The sequence below is a fragment of the Heterocephalus glaber genome, unplaced genomic scaffold (genome assembly GCF_053883595.1).
Source record: "Heterocephalus glaber isolate CG9 unplaced genomic scaffold, H.glaber_assembly_v1.0 deba00000331, whole genome shotgun sequence".
In the NCBI taxonomy this organism is placed as follows: Eukaryota; Metazoa; Chordata; class Mammalia; order Rodentia; family Bathyergidae; genus Heterocephalus; species Heterocephalus glaber.
Window position 1 is genome coordinate 23,460,880 of NW_028258142.1, and position 19,618 is coordinate 23,480,497.

At 40.1% G+C, this 19,618-nt stretch overlaps 1 protein-coding gene across 31 annotated transcripts in view; it reads right to left on the reverse strand.

The window, feature by feature from the left end:
* Nedd4l (NEDD4 like E3 ubiquitin protein ligase) overlaps nucleotides 1–19,618 on the reverse strand; it is a 353,886-nt gene that overhangs the window by 37,283 nt on the left and 296,985 nt on the right. For 16 of the 31 annotated variants that reach the window (XM_004858402.4, XM_087189046.1, XM_004858400.4 and 13 more), the window contains 6 exons: nucleotides 16,487–16,618; nucleotides 15,761–15,880; nucleotides 14,454–14,651; nucleotides 9,281–9,358; nucleotides 7,174–7,228; nucleotides 3,126–3,184 (listed from right to left, as the gene is read on the reverse strand). In XM_004858402.4, coding sequence (XP_004858459.1) covers nucleotides 3,126–3,184; nucleotides 7,174–7,228; nucleotides 9,281–9,358; nucleotides 14,454–14,651; nucleotides 15,761–15,880; nucleotides 16,487–16,618 — 642 coding nt within the window. Of the gene's footprint in view, nucleotides 1–3,125; nucleotides 3,185–7,017; nucleotides 7,072–7,173; nucleotides 7,229–9,280; nucleotides 9,359–14,453; nucleotides 14,652–15,760; nucleotides 15,881–16,486; nucleotides 16,619–19,618 lie in introns of all 31 variants that reach the window. The other 15 variants (XM_087188986.1, XM_087188991.1, XM_087189020.1 and 12 more) reach the window with 3 other exon arrangements.

A 19,618-nucleotide genomic window follows, 5' to 3' on the forward strand; every position in this document is an offset into this window, starting at 1 on the left:
AGAGCAAGAGAAAGAGAAGGAGAGAGAGAGAGAGGAGATAAAGAGAATAAGGACAGTTAAGAGTCTCAGAAAGACAGAAAGTGAACCAAATGCCCGGAGCTATAAAGTCAGTCAGAGAGTGTGAAAAATGGAATGCGTGAGGAAATAACAGCTAAGAATTTTCCATAACAGAGGAAAGACATGATCTCCATACCAAAGAATCTTGAGTTCAAAGCAGGATAAACAAAGAGAAAGCCACATATACATTCATGACAGTGAAACTGCAGAACAACAAAGACACAGAGAAAAATTCAAAACCGCCAGAGAAAAGATTTAGCCACTGGAAATGACAATTATAATGATAGCAAATGTCTCATCTCAGTTATGGAGGCCAGAAGACACATAGGACTGTCTCTAAAGTGCTGAGGGAATATAACCCAGAATTCTATAATCAGCCGAACTTAACATTTAATGGAGAGGTGCGATTAGACATTTAGAGTTGAAGCATAAGAGGGATCATTCTCAGCCTTGAGCGGACATCAGAATCCCGAGAAGGCTCGGTAAAACATAGGCTGGTGTACCCCGACTCAGAGCTGTTGCTTCAGGTCTGGGGTGGGACCTGAAAACTTGCATTTCAGACAAGTTCCCAGATGATGCTGGTGCACTGAGAGCCACGACCTGTACTTCATTAAGAAGAAAACCCAGGAACAAAATGAATACAACTATGGTGGGCAAAGAAATCTGTTTATGTATAGCTAAAATTAAATAAACACTGACTACTGGAGAAAAAAAGATAAAACATATTTGGAAAGTTTAAAGACAAGGTGGTTTAAAACTCTGCCCAATAATGACATGGAAAATGGGAATGGGAAAGAATGGCATTAATGTTCTCTGAGGTCCTGATAATATCCAGGAGGAAAGACTGTTAATTTTAACCTTAAATTGAGCATGTTGGTTAAGAATTTTAATGTGAGCACTAAAAGAGTAGAAAGTATAACTTACAATCACATATAAAGTACTCTATCAAGGCACTGTAAAGAGACAGAAAATACACACTAGGCAACCAGAAGAGAATGAATGTAATTACATAAATCTCAGAAAAAAATTGATCAAGCAACAATTACTATGGAGATTTTAACATAACTCTTTGATTAGAGCATGTAGTCAGGAAAAATAGTAATGAGGAGATAGACGACCTCAATGCTACAGGCTTGACCCGATGGACACATAAAGAACTCTATATCCAACCAAAGACACAATACATATTTTTGTTTTTTTGGTTTTTTTTTGGTACCGGGGATCAAACTCGGGTCCTTGCGCTTGTGCAGCAGGCGACGAAACCACTGAGCTAAACCCCCAGCAACAACACATATTTTTTAAAAACACAAAAAGAACATTTACAAAAGATGACCAAGACTCCAAGGAAACTTCAAATATCTGATAATATTCCATAGGCAATATTCTCTAACTACAATGCAAGAAAATTAGAAACAATAATTGGATAGGTGAGACCCCTTCATACCTCTTAAGACACTAAAAAGCGGATTCTAAGCAATTATAAAGTCAAGAATAAAAATCATATGAAAGCTGCTATTTATTTATTTATTTATTGTTTTTTTAAATATATTTAGAATAATACACCAAATGCCAAATGTCTATGCTAAGTTGATAACCACCCTAAGTATACATACTGTTACCGAAAGCAGCATCACCAATAATAATAGAAGAAGAAACAAAGGTCTTAGGAGACAGAAAGAAATAGAGACCTTACTTGAGAGTGAGACCACCTGAATTTAAGAGGCTAAATAATTTTCAACACTTAATAAGGACTAGCAGTGTTGGAGTGAAGGTAGGTGACTGATAAACGACAGACATAGTTGAAAACTTTTAAATTATCATCACACGAACCGTTTTCTGCCACTAAAAAATGTAGTTTCTTGAATTTACCTAGATTCTAATGATATAGAGTGGAAAACACTTTTCTAACAACCCACTGTGACTGTATGTGAAAAAACAAGTCATTGTAGTAAGACTTTTTGAAGCTACACAGAAGAAAAAGTAGGTAATAATTTTTGGGGAACACTTTGAACAGGAAACAGTACCAATGTAGCTGAACAAATACAACAAATGTATACAACAAATGGCTAAAGGGATGTCAGTTATCGATGTACGTTTGTATTGTAAAATCTTCTAAGTTCTCATATATACAAATTTTTATACTTTAAAACAATTTTAGATCAGATCAAAATGACAAAATTGGTATTTTAAATATAACTATTGGGCCCTTGGCTTACTGCTTGATAGAATAAACTTTAGTTCCTTTTCTTTCTCCAGTCTTTTAGGGAATTTTCTTTTGGCAGTTCTGGGGAAAGAACCCAGAACTACATATATGCATACATACATACTAGGGAAGTATTCTGCTACTATGCTACACTCCCAGTCCCAATTTTTTAAAAAGGCCACAAATCTATAATCTTTTGCTGAACCTGGGACTTTTCCTATAATTCCAAATTATTTCTGCACATGCCTATAACTACCAGCAAAAGCTACTGGGATATGGTGAGTGTTGTCCCATCCTATAGAACCATCCATAGGGTTCCACAACAAGTGAATTCTCTCTTCTTCTATGAACACAGTGTGCTGCAAACTTCTTAGGAGGTCACTGTACCTAAGTTAGAATGGACTCTTTTTCTACCTGGCATGAGTAAGAAAAAGTCAGTGGGTCAGCAGAGTTGAAGATTCTTGACTCTGCAAGCACCCTAAGGAAGCAACCTCATCAGAAAGGTGTCTACAGATGTTTAAGCTGGAAGAAATTTAAATGTATTGGCACATATTCACTAACCTTGGCCTAAATAAATGGCAATACTCTACATACACAGGGGCTGGGAGGATTTGTACTTTAAAGTTACCTTTTTACAAAGGAGAAGAAACACCTAAATGTGCTACCATTACTAAACCACTTTCTATCCCTTTAAAATGAAAGTCTTGGTGAAAAGGCACATACAGCCATACCTAGAAATGGTAAGGAGGAGACAGAAAGAATGTTAATCTATTCAAATGCACCAGGTCCCTGGTGTAATACACAAGAAACACATGTTTAGATGGAATCAAAATTTATACCAAAGAGTCAGAAACAGAATACTGACCGGACCAGTGATAGCTGGGTTCTGCAGTCTCGGGTCTTCCCACTGGGTTATTTTGCTATCTGAAAGGTTAAAAAAGAAAAAAAAAAATCAGCACATTACTTCAAATCTATTTTATATAAAGGATGTTTCAGAAAGAACTATTTCTGGATTCTTCAAAAGTTGTCCAGTCCCCTATTCTGTCCCCCAGAGATAAAATTTAGTATGTTAGGGTTAGAAGGTAACAATACTCTACGTGGTAAATTCCTCACATTCTGTTTAGTTAAAAATACTTAATCAAAAATGCACAACTAAACTGGAACCATCTATTTGCACTGCTGTTGGCAGGCAATCAGTTGTCATTTTAATTATAAACCCTTGTCCTCTCAAGGATTTATAATTTGATCTTGATTTTCATTTAATTAAAAAAAGGCACAAAAAGTTTTAGTTCCTTAGAAGGTTAACAAACACATAGGATTTTTTGTCATTTCAAATAGTTTTTTCTTCATTTATGGTGTTGAAAAACTGCTTTCAATTAGGAATCCTGCACTGAACAAATGAATAATCCAATACATGCGTCACTCACACGCACACAAAAATCAAAGCAACTATGGCAGTCCAAAAAGAGAGAATTAGACACAGTCAATGAAAACTTCAGAGAATAGTTTCCCTGTAGGCCAGGCTAGTAGAGGGGATTTTCCTTCTTTCAAATGAGTCAAAGAAAGCATGACTGCTCAATGCTACCTACATTGCTACTTGTCCAGGTAACAACGCACAACAGATGTCCTGGGTCACTGGAGATTTATAGTTGTGCCTAAGTAAGATTTCAGGGATCCCTCTGTATGTGTTGGAGGGCCAGGGCTAAAGAGGCTCCTATGAAAGATATAGGTAGGGCAGACTGGGGGAGATGGGTCTTCCAAGATGGTCAAAAAAGGGGAGAAGGGGAAGAAAATTGTCTGAAAAGTAACCGTGTGTATGGTTACCCTGTAATTGGGCTGACAGTAACTAATGAATTCAGCTTTAGTAAGTGCCAGGAATTTCTAAAAGTCTTGTATTACTTTAACTAAATCAGAAGTAAAGTTAAAAAAAGCTCCTCAGGTACATGATCAGCCTAGAATCCTTTGTTTTCATGGGGGCAGAACATTTACATTAAATCTCAATTGCATTTGAGAACCTAAGTGGAAGCAAAAGGCATTTTTGGGTCCTTTACCTTGAAAACAGAAGACTTTGAAAAGTAGAAGTTGCTATTGTGGTGGAAAAGAAAAGACAACCAAATAAAGAACCCAAATACAGCTCAGTAAAAACTGTGCCTTAAAATATCAACTCGGATTATGACTGTATTGACTGTATTTTATCACTGAAACAGAAAATAAACTGCCTATTGCCAACACGTGGGGACTCCCAAATCCTCTGACCAGACCTGAACTGCAAGTGTCATCGTAGACATCTATTTGTATCTGGATTTCCCACAGGGTCCTGAGCACCCTACCCAAACCAGGAAGACCATCACCACAACTGCTCATGCAACCCTCTCTTGCAGGCTAGCAGTTACCACGATCCATTCACTGTCCAAATCAGGAACTCGGCCCTGGCCTCACAACTCCCCGGTGGTCACTGAACTGTGCCCCTCTCTCCTAGGCTTCTTGCTGGAGCATTCATCTTTTTCCTAGATTATTCTCTAGGCTTCCCTGGTCTTGGTCTCATTCAATCCTATTCAAGATTTTCTCTTTTTTTTTTTTTTTCCTGGTACTGGGGATTGAATTCAGGACCTTGTGCTTGCCAGGCAGGCACATCACCATTGAGCTACATCCCCAGCCTCTTCAAGACTTTTTTGACAGCTCTGCTGAAAGGATTGTGCTAAAGCATGCAGCAGACTACTGCCATTCCCGTCTCGAGAAGCCCCCTTGAGCTCCACACTGCTTGCAGAATGAACCAGAGGCTCCACACTTGGCAGACACCTTGTGACTTGGTCTGGGTGCCACACCAGCCTTGTCTGCACATCAGCTGGGTGGAACATGGTGGCCCTTCTCTGAACATGGCATAGTCTGCACAAAAGTGTACACCTGCATACGTCTTCCCTTTCAGATGGCTGCTCTTTGTTGGGCCTGCCAGGCTCGGTGCTTCCTGGTGTTTGAAACCTATCTGAAAGTCAACCCACTCTGTACCACTCTTTTCAGCCTCCCTCACCCCAGCACCCAAGTAACTGGTTCAAACTGCTGACAACAGCTAAGGCACCTCTCCTGGCACTCTCTCTGGATGTAAGCCCCTTGAGGACAGGAGCTGTGTGTTACTCATCTCGGCAACCCCCTTGCTACCATCTGACATTGGTTCTGGCATGTAATAAGAGCTCAATATGTTATCTTTTTAATGACTGAGTGAAGTTGATGGTGAAAAGTTCCTTTAAAACAGAACCTTTCAGAACCAGGTTCTGGTTCCTGTGTGGTTACAATAAAGATCAATTTTGAAGCTAAGTGTTGTTAGTGTATGAATGTATGGTGGCCAGTTATACAATTTTAAGAACTTTTGAGTCTAAATTTCCTTTTCATCTTTGAGACATTATATTTCAAATAAAAGGGCACAAAAGAAGTAGAAGGATGAGAAACAGCCAATTTAGCTACTGCTAACAGTCTGGCAAGACTCTTGGCAGGGAAGACCAAACCAAGAACCAATGGAATTTCTTCTCTTTTAACTTTTATATTTAAGATACCTGTGGCCAATGATTCAGCTGCTGGGTACATCTGGTCTTGAGAAAAATGACATCTTTCTCATGAGGGCTAGACATTCCAGAAGAATTTTGGAAATTATGCAAATGAGAATGTTTTTCTGATCAAAGATGAGAACTAAGTCTGTATGTCTTGAAATATCTTATTTAAATCTAAAGGTATCTTTCCCCCAATAAAAGACTGCTACTTTTGGCTTAATTCTGAATTGCTGGACTTGTTGCTTAATTCAATTTATACTAATCCCTTAAACCAGTGACGGTGAATCTTTTAGAGCTTTCAATGATAACAAACAGCCCGCTGTGGCACGCATGCCATAGATTCGCCACCACTGCCTGAAACTTACATGCCAGAGAACAAAGTCCCCCGGCAATGCACTTGGTGCCCTAGTGACATCTGGAAGGCCATAAGTGAGGCAGAGACAAGTTCTGTATATACAAAGGCCAGGCTCTTCAGCAAGTGGCTTATTAATGTGCTTTCATTTAGTTATGAAAATGTGGGAAAACCTGGCACAGACCTCCTGTTTTTGAACCAAGTGAAAACAAAGGCCAGAATACTACCAAACTGTACACACAATTTGAACTTTACATCTATTTGGAGTCTTAATACACTTTTTCCGAAGTTTTAAGGGGTATAAAAATATGATTCCATGAAGAACATGTCACCTAAAAAAAAAAAAACAGAAAGAAAGAAAAAAGAGCCCCCCCCACCCCGCTAAAAAGCAGACATTTATTAGTGTAACTTTTAGTTGAAATGAGAAACCACACATTTATTCACAGGTGCTGGGGCAAATGTTTTCAGTAAATATACTACAATTTCAAGAAAACAACTATATATATATATATATATATATATATATATATATATATATATTAGTGTGTTGGGTGCAAGGAAACATGCTATGAATAGAAAATAAGGTCAGAATGGGCATCTCGCCATAAGACCTTTGAAGGCAGTGCTCTAAAAAGTTACATGCAGCTAAATGCACTGTTCACACATAATTTGTTTTGACTAAATCACTGCTTCTAATCTTATTTTCTATTTCCAGAGTGTGTTTAATAAAAGCGCAAATATCAAGGGATCGTCAACCAAAAAAAATGTTTCTTTTAATTATAAAAAAAGTTAATAGGTCACAAGGTCAAATTGGGCGAAAGCTTGGGCCACTGGAAAGCAAACTGAGGGTGAAGGCACAGTACCGTGCGAGGGCACTGACTCTCTGGTATCATTCTCTCCACATAACACCTGGCTGCCTGGACAAAGAGTGAAATGACACAGCTTTCACTATCATATTTGAATCCCCTCGGCTCCCATTACCCTGCCACACCCATACGTCCACAGCAGTGCCTACTTACTATGGTCAATATAAAACGTGCGGCCATCCAGGTGAATTCTTTCTTCCCAGCCAGGCTAGTATCCGCAAAGGGGAGAAGAAAGAATATAAATATTAGTTAGCAGGTCCACTATGGAAGGTAATTATTTAAAACATTAGGGAAACTTTTCATTGTCTTCTCTCGGAAGGTACATGTTTACATTGAGAATAGACATAAACATTACTGGTTAACTCCTAATAAGATCTAGCCACATACATACATTCCACCATCTCAGATGCATTCTCTATGTGATGAACAAGAAACAGGAGTGTTCTTTCAAAAGCACCACACAGAACCTTGGCATACATGAAAGCTGAGGTTGAAAAGCTTACTTGGTTAAGTAAATACTGAGTGCTACAGTGAGGGAGGAGAAGAGCTGATAAAAGTATGGCAGACACAGTGACTTTATTTGTGTTAAGTGGCTAAACACCACAACACTGGTATTCTTTGCTCTTAACTCTCACTATTCAAACTCAGGAACTGTTATATCCAGCAGATCTTGGGTCTAGGATCCCTAGACTCACCTTTGCTGGGCTTGTCTCTCTCTCTCTCTAACACAGAAAGAGGAAAAGGAGTCAGAACAGAAGACTCGTGCAAAGTAAAAATAATTTTATTGTAGGTATTGTAAGAGGAAGTGGTAAAGAGCCACTTCAGAGGTATGGCAGGGCCCACAGCTGGGATAGTGCTGAATCTGGGGCTGCAATCCTGTTTTATGGGGTTAGGGGCCCTGTCTCCACCTCCCTGAGGGTCAACACTTGATTGACTGGATATTGGGCTTGTTGCTAGGGGTTTGGTCTTGTGGGCTAATGGGAGAATTGGGGTAAGCATGGGAACCTGCACTAGGCGGGGCAGTGTTGTGGGCACACAGGCAGGTGTCAAAACCACAGTTTCAAACCATAAAACTGAATGGAAACTGCTTGCTGCTCATAGGCACACAGAGCCTACTTCTTCTGCCCTCTAACAAGGACCTGGGTCTTTATTTTAACCCTACTGAAGGGTGCCTTTTGTTCCTGCAGGAAGTAAATGATTTGAATAATTTTTTAGGACAAGGCTGGTATGCCTTCATTATCTGAACTGTCCCTACTTGCCAAATGAGACTCAGGAATCCAATGGACTCAGACAACATACTTTCTAAATTTATTCTCCAGGCTCTCTCCCTCTGAACCCAGGAACCAAACAGATTTGGATAATGAGGGATATATGTGTTATAAATGAATAAAACATGAATCCTAACTTTTGTAGCCCTAAATTTTGCCATAATGAGGGGAAGGGGAAGTAAAAAAGATGAAGATGTGATATGTATATGTGTCAATTCCCCATAATGAATGTATTTATTATGCATTACAAACATATACTAATAAAAAAGGGAAATTTTTTGCTGTACTATATCCTACGCTGGTCAAAAGAAAGGTTCTTATGCTTGGAAGACAACACACACACACAGCTGCACAAATCCCACTTAACATTAGTCTTAGCACCCAACCTTCTGCCCCCTACCCTCCAGCTTTCTTTATGAGCAGGTTGTTGAGGAAGATGCACAATGAAGTTTCATTCAAAATCCATTTGGACCAAAGAGCTCCACTCTCCCAAAGAAAACAAGCTGGTAAAACATTAGATTTATAGTCACCCACAAGGGAGAAAAAACTGAAAATATTTGCAGGGTAAGTGACTTACAGAAACTTCCGGTGATTACTTATACCTTTTTTCTCCCACACTGTTTTCAGTATTTTTTTTGCTATGACTACATCAGCAAACGGATGGAGCTCTGTGGTTATTAACTTGTAAAATAAATGTGTGCTGCTTACATTGCCACCTGAAGTGAATGCCTCTTGCATATTCTAGTTCAAGTGCCTAGCACTTCCTTCCACTAAGTGCCTAGCAACTCAGAAACTTATTTCTCGAGTGGTGGTATCACATACACTGCAATGTAGACTTAGAATGCCAACAAAAATTCAGCCCTACTAACAAACACCGAGGAAGACCGAGGAAGCCTGGAGAAAGAGAAGACTCACAGGGCCTCTCCATCAACACTGGGCAGATTATTGAACAAATGCTTTCAGAACATTCCATGCATCTCCAGTACACTCACCGGAAGAGGGCCAAGGTCATTGGGGTTTAAAGATGCCTTTGATCGCATATGTACTGGAAATTTCAGGCGTGGATCTTCCTGCAAGAAAAAATGGAAAAGGTGGAAGATGTTAAGAGGGACTCTGTATGCAGATATGGATTCCTTCCCTCCTTGGAATGTTGCAACAAGGTTGTTTGTGAGTAGTATATGGGAAGGATCCCACCACTTTGCTTTTTACAGAAAGCCTGGTTAACCATCTCTCAAGTCTCTACTCTTTACCTTCTGCTCAGTGAAAGAAGGAGGGTATAAATATTTAAAAAGGTGAACTATTTCCCCCAGACTTTGGAAAGGTGACAGGGGACAGGGTCCTAGCAGTGTTATGGAAATCAGAACAAAGAGTGCCAGTGATGACATGACTCTGTTCCAGATGGGAGGGGGCAAGGGTTTGTATGTCTCCCTTGGGGTCTTGATACATAGGAGCAGCACCCCATCAGTGCCTGTGTCTCTCTGCTGCTTCCTGAGGTAGGCAGGGTTTCTGAATCTGGTCTAACTGGCAAGTCATGTGGTTGCTCCTGATATAGCCTGCTTCACTGTAAGAAATCAAGTACCCAACTATGAAGCTTTATTGCGATTCCCACCAAGTTCTGCACGGTGGGTTCTCATTTATGTTTTAATATAAAAATGTATAAGAGTTTTTCTTAAGGAGTATGCCTCATAAAATACCACGGAGAATCAAGAAAAGAAAAATGCGTACTGACATCTTGGGTCACGCTTGATTTACAAAGAATTGTCAGACATGATTTTGCAACACTCCTTATTAGGAGGTCGGACATGTGGTCTCTGTTTCTTTAGATGAGAAAAAGTATCAGCAAAAATACAGATTTGGCCATAGGTTATGACCGAGACTGGGAGCTGCCCAATTAAATATGATGGAACTGGGATGATCCACGTCTTTAAACTCAAAAGATTCACAAAACTCAGAAAAATATATTTTCAACTAGAATAACACATTATCTGCCCAAGATTAAAAAGCAAACCCTTAAGACATCTGACACTAGCTTAATTCAATTATTTTCCAGCCTTTGCTGCTGTCAAGTTACTAAAAGTTTGTTGCTTCAACAATTCCTTGAGTCACAGCAAAAGCCATATAGCATCCATAGATAAATTTTGGGAAGTGATAAAAATAAAAAGATCACAGAAATAAAATTAACCTTTGCCTTCTGTTAAGTACAGCAAACTTTTAGTGGAAGAAATAAATCATCTTAGCAGTTTGTAATTAATGGTGACCCTGAATCTAATCTCTTTTTAAAAGTCTGAGAAGTGGTACAAAGTGAGTCTGGAATTCTATAGTACTACAGTGAAGATATAGAGAGTACAGAAATGTGTTAAACATATAGATAATCTGGTAAATATTTTTGACTGCTTAACTGTAGACAGAGGAAAGGTTTAAAGCATCAAAATCCATAAAAGCTATCCACTCAATTCTAACTCTAGGCTAGACTAGGTAAGGATACAGCTCCCAGGGAGTTTGGGCCCCCATGCCAATGACCATGCCAGGTTTAGAGAAAGCCTTGGACAGCTACCACATGAGAGGAGGCAGGGTTCTGGATGCTATATGCAAGGTCAGCTCTGTCTTAGAATCATAATCAGCTGTGCGTTTTGTGGCAAAAAGCTAGTGATTTGGGGAGGGGGAGAGAGAGGGAGAGGGAGGGAGGGAGGGAGGAAGAGAATAACTAAGATTAAAGAAGAGTGCTAGGGAACGGGGGGGGGTGTGTGTAACAAAAGTATAAAATATAAAATTTCACAGGCGTGCTAAAATGGCCTTGCATGGAAACCCAGGCTTCACAGAGTGTAAGGACCAGAAGCCCTAAGGGATCATATCATTTATTTTACCAACATTAATCAAAATAATGGCAACTGCTGCTGTGAACCAAACTTGACAGCTGTCTGGTGGTGACTACTGAAATCACTCTCCCTATGAGGACCCTAAAACACCCAAGGAGGAAGGCACCCCACAGCTGATGCAGTAGGACAGTGGTGGCAAACCTACGGCATGTGTGCCACAGCTGGCTGTTTTTTATCACTGAAAGCTCTCAAAAGTTGGCCATCACTGGAGTAGGAGGTGGCAGTAAAGGACCAGCAGTAGTTATGGCCAACTTTAGGAATGATGGCAAGCTGGAATACTAACGAGGCTGCACAAGACATGAATATAAATGAATGAAATATGTAAACATACTTGGCCGTTTCCCCCTTTTCTCAGCACAGTAAGGGCAATGGATAATTAATTGCTTCCCTCAATCCAGTTGAAAATTTTTAAACAGAATGTAAAGACGACTCTTTGTTTTCTGAAAAAGGTTTCCTTATTTAACAGTATATAAAATATGAGAATACTGATTAGTAAAAAAAAAACAAACCTGTGCTTTATCCTTTATATTTTCTATCCTGGAAGAGACGGGCAATAATGGCTAGGCTACAATCAATCTTATTATGTTGAACTTGAGTATAAATACAAAACTGAGACACTACGGTATAAACTTTTTTTTTTACAAAACTGTGCTAAAGCTTTGAGCTGCTCCATGGCAAGCCCAGGCCTCCTGGTGGCCTCTAGCACTCATTCCCTGGCAGCATGACCCAGGAGAGGACAAAACAAAACCATTTCTTTAGAACGTGGCCAGGTATATTTCCCAAATGGACTACGGGCATGCTGTGTGCCTCATTTGTATGTATAGATGAACGGGTCTTAAAATAGACTTGAAATGGAATTTTACTCTATCAGTGCGCAGAGGGAAATGGCCTGAATATTCTCATACTTCTGACTAGACTAGTGTAAATAGCATCCAGGCCAAAGCAGGAAGTATTATTTTCTTTACTCTCAACCTGTCCTACCAGTTTTCTTCCTTTTACTATTTTAATGAATCTCAGAAGCATAAAGATGTATGATACCTTCTCAATTATTCTTTTTAAAAAACAAAACAAACCCCCAAATCAACTTGAAACAGGTTTTGAGCCAAAAATGATCCCGACAGTACCCTCCCCCTCCATACTTCCGCTGAAATGCACATGTAATTTAGAGTGTGTCTTCCATACTGAGAATTCTGTGCAGGTCTTTGTTGATATGAGATAACACAGCTGTGGCAGCACATCTAAGTTTACTTAAGAAGGGCAGCAACTTGGGGAATTTCCAGTTGTTGCCTTAAGGATCTTCAATAGCAGTGGCAGCAGCAGCAACAAAATGTTTTAGCAATTTTAAGTGAGTGAATTAGTAACAAGTATCTGGGTAGAAAGAGACAACTGAAAGTTAAAACTGGGTTTCATTCAGCAACAATGCTGGCAATAAATAAGGTAGTGCTATTTAAAATAAAATCTGCCCAGTTGCAATTACAGTGCAGTTATGGCGTGAAAGGCTGTGAAAAGGTTAGGGGATTTGATTACTAAGCTAGTTCAGATTACTAAAATCATAGCTTATGTTGGCAAGCCACAGTGGCTCCATACACTAATCCATTTACTTTTACAACATTTACCCCCTGTTTCTGGAGCTCCAATTTCTGGCTGAGGGTTTGAAACTACAGAAGCGGTATGGGAAAGGGGAACACCTGTAGGTCAGCCACAGGTTCTGTGTCAATGACAAAAAACCCACCTAAAACCAATCTTTATTACTCTGTTTTCCAAAGAGCTGCCTGTCTTTAGTCCTATCTGGCCCACAAACCTGTAATACCATCTCAGACTAAAAGGTGAGTCAAACAAACCTCCATGTCATTAGATGCTTTAGAAGTAGTTATCAGTTTACCAAATGAATGTCATCAGATCTCAATGATAAGTGTTCTTGGCAGGTCACTAAATTCTTTTACTACAAAATAGGAAGAGCTTTTAGAGTGGTTCTCACTGAGGAGTGTTTGGAAATGTGTGGAGCATTTTTGGTTATCGGTATATTGGTGAAGGGAGTGATGGCAGCTATTAACATTCAGTGCCAGGAGCCAAGGATGTGAAACATCCCACAGGAGAAAGCACAGGGCTGCCCCAAGTGCCAAGAATGCCCTCAAGGGACATGCTGTATTATGGTCCACAGGACTTAAGGGAGTGCCTTCCAGTCTAATTGTTACAGGACTGGATTAACATCACACAATGGGCCAAGTAGAAACTCCTTAACATACGCTGCTGTTCCAGGGACTAGCTGGACATGCTAGGGGTCCATCACTAGAAATGGGAATTTAAAGTGCAAGTTTATATTCAAGACAACACTGAAGAACCTAGGCCAGGGACAAATCTCCAATACTTAACCGGCTTTCAAATAACACCAGTTCTAAGTAAGCAGCACAAATGATGGGACTAAGTTATCTCTGAGTTAACTCTACCCAGACAATTAGATGGGGATATAAAAAACAAACAACTTGTAGTACCCAAACAAGCCAGAAATAAGAGAACTTACTTCAGTTCAATTGTAGTTCTAGAGATTATACATTAGAAAAATACCAACAGACTTTTAAAAGAACTACATGCTACCTTGAAAAAGCCACCACTGGCTCAACTGAAAAAATGTCTGATAGACGAATATAAAGATATGCATATTCACTTTGCTTAATCTCGTTTTGCCTAAGTTAATACAACACACAGACCTTTTCTCACTCATGATTCGGGAGCACAGGAAAAGTGCAGCAGGATAAGAAAAATAATTTTTTTACAAAATACTGAAAAGAATGATCAGATTTTACAACCAAGTCATACACTACATAAAGGGCTTAAAATGTAATATAGAAATGCAAAATACTAATGTGATTGAACTAAAAAAAGTGACAAATCAAATAACAGGGGTTACGTCAATACTGATGCAAAAAGAAATGGACAAACAAAAAATATCTTTAGAAAGATTATAATTCCTTATAAAATTGCAATGGCGTAAGATGTGCTATGGTAACATCAAAATCCTAGCAATATGGAGGGCCACCCATTTCTCAAATGTGGCCAGTTGTCAAAACCGGTGCTCTGTAGGAGTGCTGTGAGGAACGCAGGGCAAGCTGGCACTGGGCCCCGACCATCAGGTTCTGTCTCCACACTCACCAGCCCACTACCCTGAGAACCCTGTGAGACAGCCTCATAGACACTCCTGTATGAGAAGTATGAGCACCGAGTATGGGAAGCCAGAAGTAATGCCAGACTTCAAGGTGAAAATGGTGCCAAATAAAAGCAGCAGCCTTACCCATGTCGTAGTCTTTGTGTTATGGTCAATGAAGAAAGGCCGGCCGTTGGGAGCTATCCTCATTTCCCAGCCAGGTGGCAGGAAGCTCTGTGTGACTTTGTGTTGTGGTTTGGGGGAGTTGTAAGGTGATGGCTGTGGGGACTGTGGATTGGAAAGAGTATCTTTCACAGCCCGGCGTATGGGTGAATCCTTGGCACCCTAAGGAATAATAATGAGCATTAGAACTCTTTGCCATGTGCTATTCCAATGTATCAAAATGTACCTGGGTACTGTAGAATGCTCTTCCTTGGAGACGGACAGGGAGAAGCTCCTAAAAACCTGTTTCTTCACTCATTTTCTTTCAAATCAGTCTAACTTTATACTTTTTCTCCTTTTCTACACTACTTCTTAGTTGTTGGTTAAACACACAACAGTATTAAGTATTTATAACTACCAATATTTGGTAGCCACTGGGTATGTATCAGAAATATTATTCTGTATTAAACATTATGGATAGAGATTTTACAGAATGGAGAAAAATGTGTCCCTGCTCTTAATGAGCTCACAGTCTAATGAAGAACAGATTGGCAAATTTTAGAGCACAGAAATAAAAACCTCCACTAATGAAGCCAACTGGAATGACATAGTTGTGACCCATGACATTTACATGACAGTCTGCAAAAGCAATCACCCATTCCACTTAGCAGCAGCTTGACCAGAGCAAGGAAGAACCCACAGCCATCTCTAGGGCACAGTCAAGTTTAGAACTTCAAACATTTACTCTCTGGCTTTTCTAGCTCTCTGACATTTGTAACGGCACTAAAACAACACAAACAGGAGAGTGCACAAGCAGATGTCCAGCAATGATTTAAGGATAAAGATATGCATCAGAAACATGAACGCCCATACAATGAAAGACCCTACAGTCAAAGAAAAAAGAATGATCAAAGCAACAGCTATGTTTAAAAACTCAATATAAGCATTGGTATTGCAAAGAGTTATCAGGCAGTTCTAATGAGGTAACAGGCAATAAGGAGCAAAACACAAGAATGGTAAAAGTTCTGAAAAGAGCGTGCCCACATCCAGCACAAGTTACGACGTACGGTGTCAGCCAAATGAGAATGAGAATTGTGTGAGGGTCCAGGATGTTATCTGGGCCAGACAGAGAAGCATGTAGGGAGTCTGCACAGAACACCCCTCACCAGCAACATACGGCTGAGCAGAGAGGAGTTGGCTGCAAAACTGAAGGCCAAGTTAAGAGAGAAAAGAGAAAGAATGAGAAGCCACACGACAGAGGTGACCCTGGTTGGACGAGGTAGCCTTCTCACCTCCAGTGGGGCAGATAAAGTTACTGTTGGCGAACTGAGACTACGAGGCCGGCGGATCTGAGGCTCGATTAGGTGGTTGTTACTGTTTGTGGCTGATCCAGAGGCACCATCTTCTGCAAGCTATTTTGAAGGCAAAAACAAGTTAGCTTCATATGAGGATCTCCCTGTGTGTGATTAGGAGTGTGAACCCAAACAACAACACACACAGCAATAATAAGAGGTCTGGCCTATTTAAAGCATGGAGGAAATAATTAAACATAATAATGGGGGAAAGGATGGGGAAACACATTCAAGAGAAATAAAAATGAATCACTGGTCTGCATAGAAACTAGCTTTGGAAAAGAAGAAGGGGCAGCAGGGGCAGAAGCTTTACACTGCAATAGGCTTGGACTTGGAAAATACCTTGCATATCACACTTGAAAAAATCTGACCAAGGTCTGGGGTGTAGCTCAGGGGTAAAGTGCTTACCTAGCATGTTCAATCCCTAGCACTACAAAATATAAAAACAAAACAATAACAAAATAAAATGTATCCAAGGCCAGGCTGATTTGAAGACCAAGTCTTCCGAAGGCAAAATTACACTTAAAGAAATGCATGTGGTTCTTCAGCAACTTTTGAAAACACAAGTCCTTCTGAACAGTACATAAACATTGGGAATAGGATGTAGGTCATATCCATCTTGGCTGTTATGGCCTGTGATTTTAGGTTGGATGGTGATCTTCATACCTGCATGATTGGTCGAGTCCATGTTGTGGTTCGATTGTTATGATTGACATAGTATGTGCGTCCCTTAGCATCTTTTCTTTCTTCCCAGCCTGAAGGTAGGCCCGGCGTGGTATGTACATAGGCCACTGATGGCTGTTTGTGCAAGAAATCATTATTATTTAACAACTAGCATTTGTTTTCTGATCAATTTAATAAACTTACATACACCTAGACAATTATATTTTCTGGACAAGGTAAGTTAATTCTAATTGTACAGAAAACATTTCAGTGAGTATCTGAAAGAAACCCATGGACTTCCAAGAGCTTCAACTCTACTGTGAGATGAATCTCACCCAGCTTGGGGGATCACATCCTCACATTCTTGCACTCACCTCTCAAAGACACCTCTCTGTGTCTTAAACACAGAGACATTGTTAAGGTGACTATAAGGAGAGAAAAAAATACTGCAGTCTGTTCTAGTTACTAAATGTTGCTACCAAACCACATAGAGTTGAAAGATATGTCAAGTTGCCCGATGCTGCTTTCCTTGAGGGGATCTCTGGATACTTTTCTTCCATCAAGCCACAGGGATGCTTCTCTAGCTTAGTCCTAAATTCTTCCATTAACTCACATCCCACACACAACAGCTTTCAGGGCAAAATAAAAACCCGACATAGAGCCCCTCAGCTTTGACACCTGGACTCCTGCAGTAGCACAGAATCCTGAGGGGCACCAGCAGGTCTGCATGGCCCAGCCTGCCTACCTGATGGAGAAATCCCACAGAGCCTCACAGCTGAGACTGTGCTTACCCCAGTCTGCTGATATGGAGTCTGTCTCTTAGGTGGCTTAAAGAACCACGTGAAGTTTCTGGGTTTAGAGGCATGTGGAGTCACTATATTTTGATAGACCAAATTAGATTGCAAAGGATTCCTGAGACACTTTTGCTTGTAAGAAGTAGCTTGAGAAATACAGTATAGATAGAGGAATACAGAACTACCAAGGATGGGTCATGAGGTGATGAGATGCATAGGGCTGGTGCTGTTGCAGAAAGCCTGCATACACAAGTGCTGTGTCTTAGATTTGCACTCAGAAACTGGGGCTCTGGAGGAGGGGGCTCAGAAAAACAATACTAACCATGACCAGGCTCCTGGTACAATGTGAAAGGCATGGGAGCCAACGGCTAGCAATGACATAGGTGGGACACTAGGAACAGTGCTGCTCTGGGCACTGCTTTCCTTGACTCTCCACAAGTCTCAGCAGGTGTCACTCTCTCTGGATTGGGTTCAGGATGCACATCTCCTCTTCACTCAACTTCTTCCTCCCGTATCCCACCTTTTCTATTAGTACTAACAATGTGCCTTGGTGAAGAAGGTTCCAGGCAGAGCCTCTCAGTGGACCCCACAGAAACTTGAACAAGTTTACTTCAAGTACTGTATTCAGAAAAGTACCTAAAGAGGCTCTATAGTCTGCTTCATAAGCTTAACATCACACTCCAGAGAAAAATTAACAACATAATTAATGAGGAAGCCACTGACTCATTGGTTATTTCTAAAACATGTTTACCAGGCAAGGGAAGATTGTGAGAAACCTTCCTGCTAAAAATGTAGTAACTGTTTCCTTGACATTTTCCCAGATAAGTCCTAAAGGGACCACCAGATAATTCCAAGATTGACCACAAGGTCTCCTGGATCCCAATGTGAAGATTCAATAAGAGCAGAAACATTAACTGGCAGACTTAATCCTTTCATGACCACTGAGACAGATGATTACCCCACAGCCTGAACAGAGCTTTTTCCTTCTTCTTCTCCAGCTGTAGCACCAGTATGAAAGTGCTACCTTCTAGCTACTTCTAAACATCTGTGCAGATCAACTGTGCAGGCAAACCAAGTCATAACCTATGTTAGTGTCAATCAGCATTTGTGACAAAGGATGTACTATAGTTTGACCTATGGTTTATATGGCTTAGTCAAAAATGCTCTGATTCAGTGAAATACTAAGTAGATTTATTATTTCTCTTCTTCCTTGCTGAGTTATTTTGTGAGGAGAGGCAATTTGATATGCTCTCAGGAAACTCAGTTCCAGAAACCTCAAGCCTAATTTTACAGTTACTGCATCCATGAAAAGGATATTTATGAGGCAACTGATAAACTAAAATAACTTGGATGTGCCACAACTAGTCTCAAAATTAAATTCTAAGTTGTATGGATTTCCAGAAGCTGGGTTACTTTCACAGATCTGTAGTTAACAGGACTAATCGAATTATGGAAAATTAGGAGTGTGGCAGAGAGAACACTGAATTTGATTAAAATGTTCATTCTCCCTTCTATAGAGAATTGAACCAGCAATCTGTAAATGAGCTGTATTTATGCAAGATGGTATTATTAAAATGTTCCTTTACAGCATCCTTTCCAAATGAGCATGCAGAACAACCTGTGCTGATGATTCCATTTGTGACTCAGAACATTGCCTCCCACCACACATGGCCAGAGAGCAGCAGGCCTTGGGTTCCACATACAGATCAAGCTTCTACTGCTGCATGCATGCCAACATTCTAGACTCAAGAAACAAGCTAGGTAATCAAAAACCAAACTAAAACTTGCTGGTTAGCATAATATTTTACAGGTTTTCCTCTGGAGAACAAATATACTATACTGTGCCTTATGATGTCAAATAATCATTAACTATAACTTCATGGTGGCTCTGTTTCTTTCATTAAAATGAAGAACTTGAGTATCTTTAAAGTGAAAAGACTTCAATATGATTTTATAAAAAACTACTTTAACAGACAGTCACAGATTTTTCAAGACTTGCTCAAACTCTGTCATGGTAGTACCTTAATATATTTTTAGAATCCAAAAAGCAAAGATCAAAGGACTGCGCTATCCCTCTCCTTATATCTCAAGGGGAGGGCTCTGGCTTGGCCTGCCTGAAAGTGACACCAGTGTGTATTTACTCGCCATAAATCAGAGCTGTGGTTCCTCTGGCGAGAATCAGGCCTCACACTGTACTAAAGGAAAAGCATGATATGGAAAGACATCCTGGAATGGTTACTGCAACATAGTGTATAATGCCTCAATGTCCTTCAATGTGAGAAAATTACATAAATTGTGATGCATTCATATCACTGAATATTAATTATTAATGTCCCAAAAG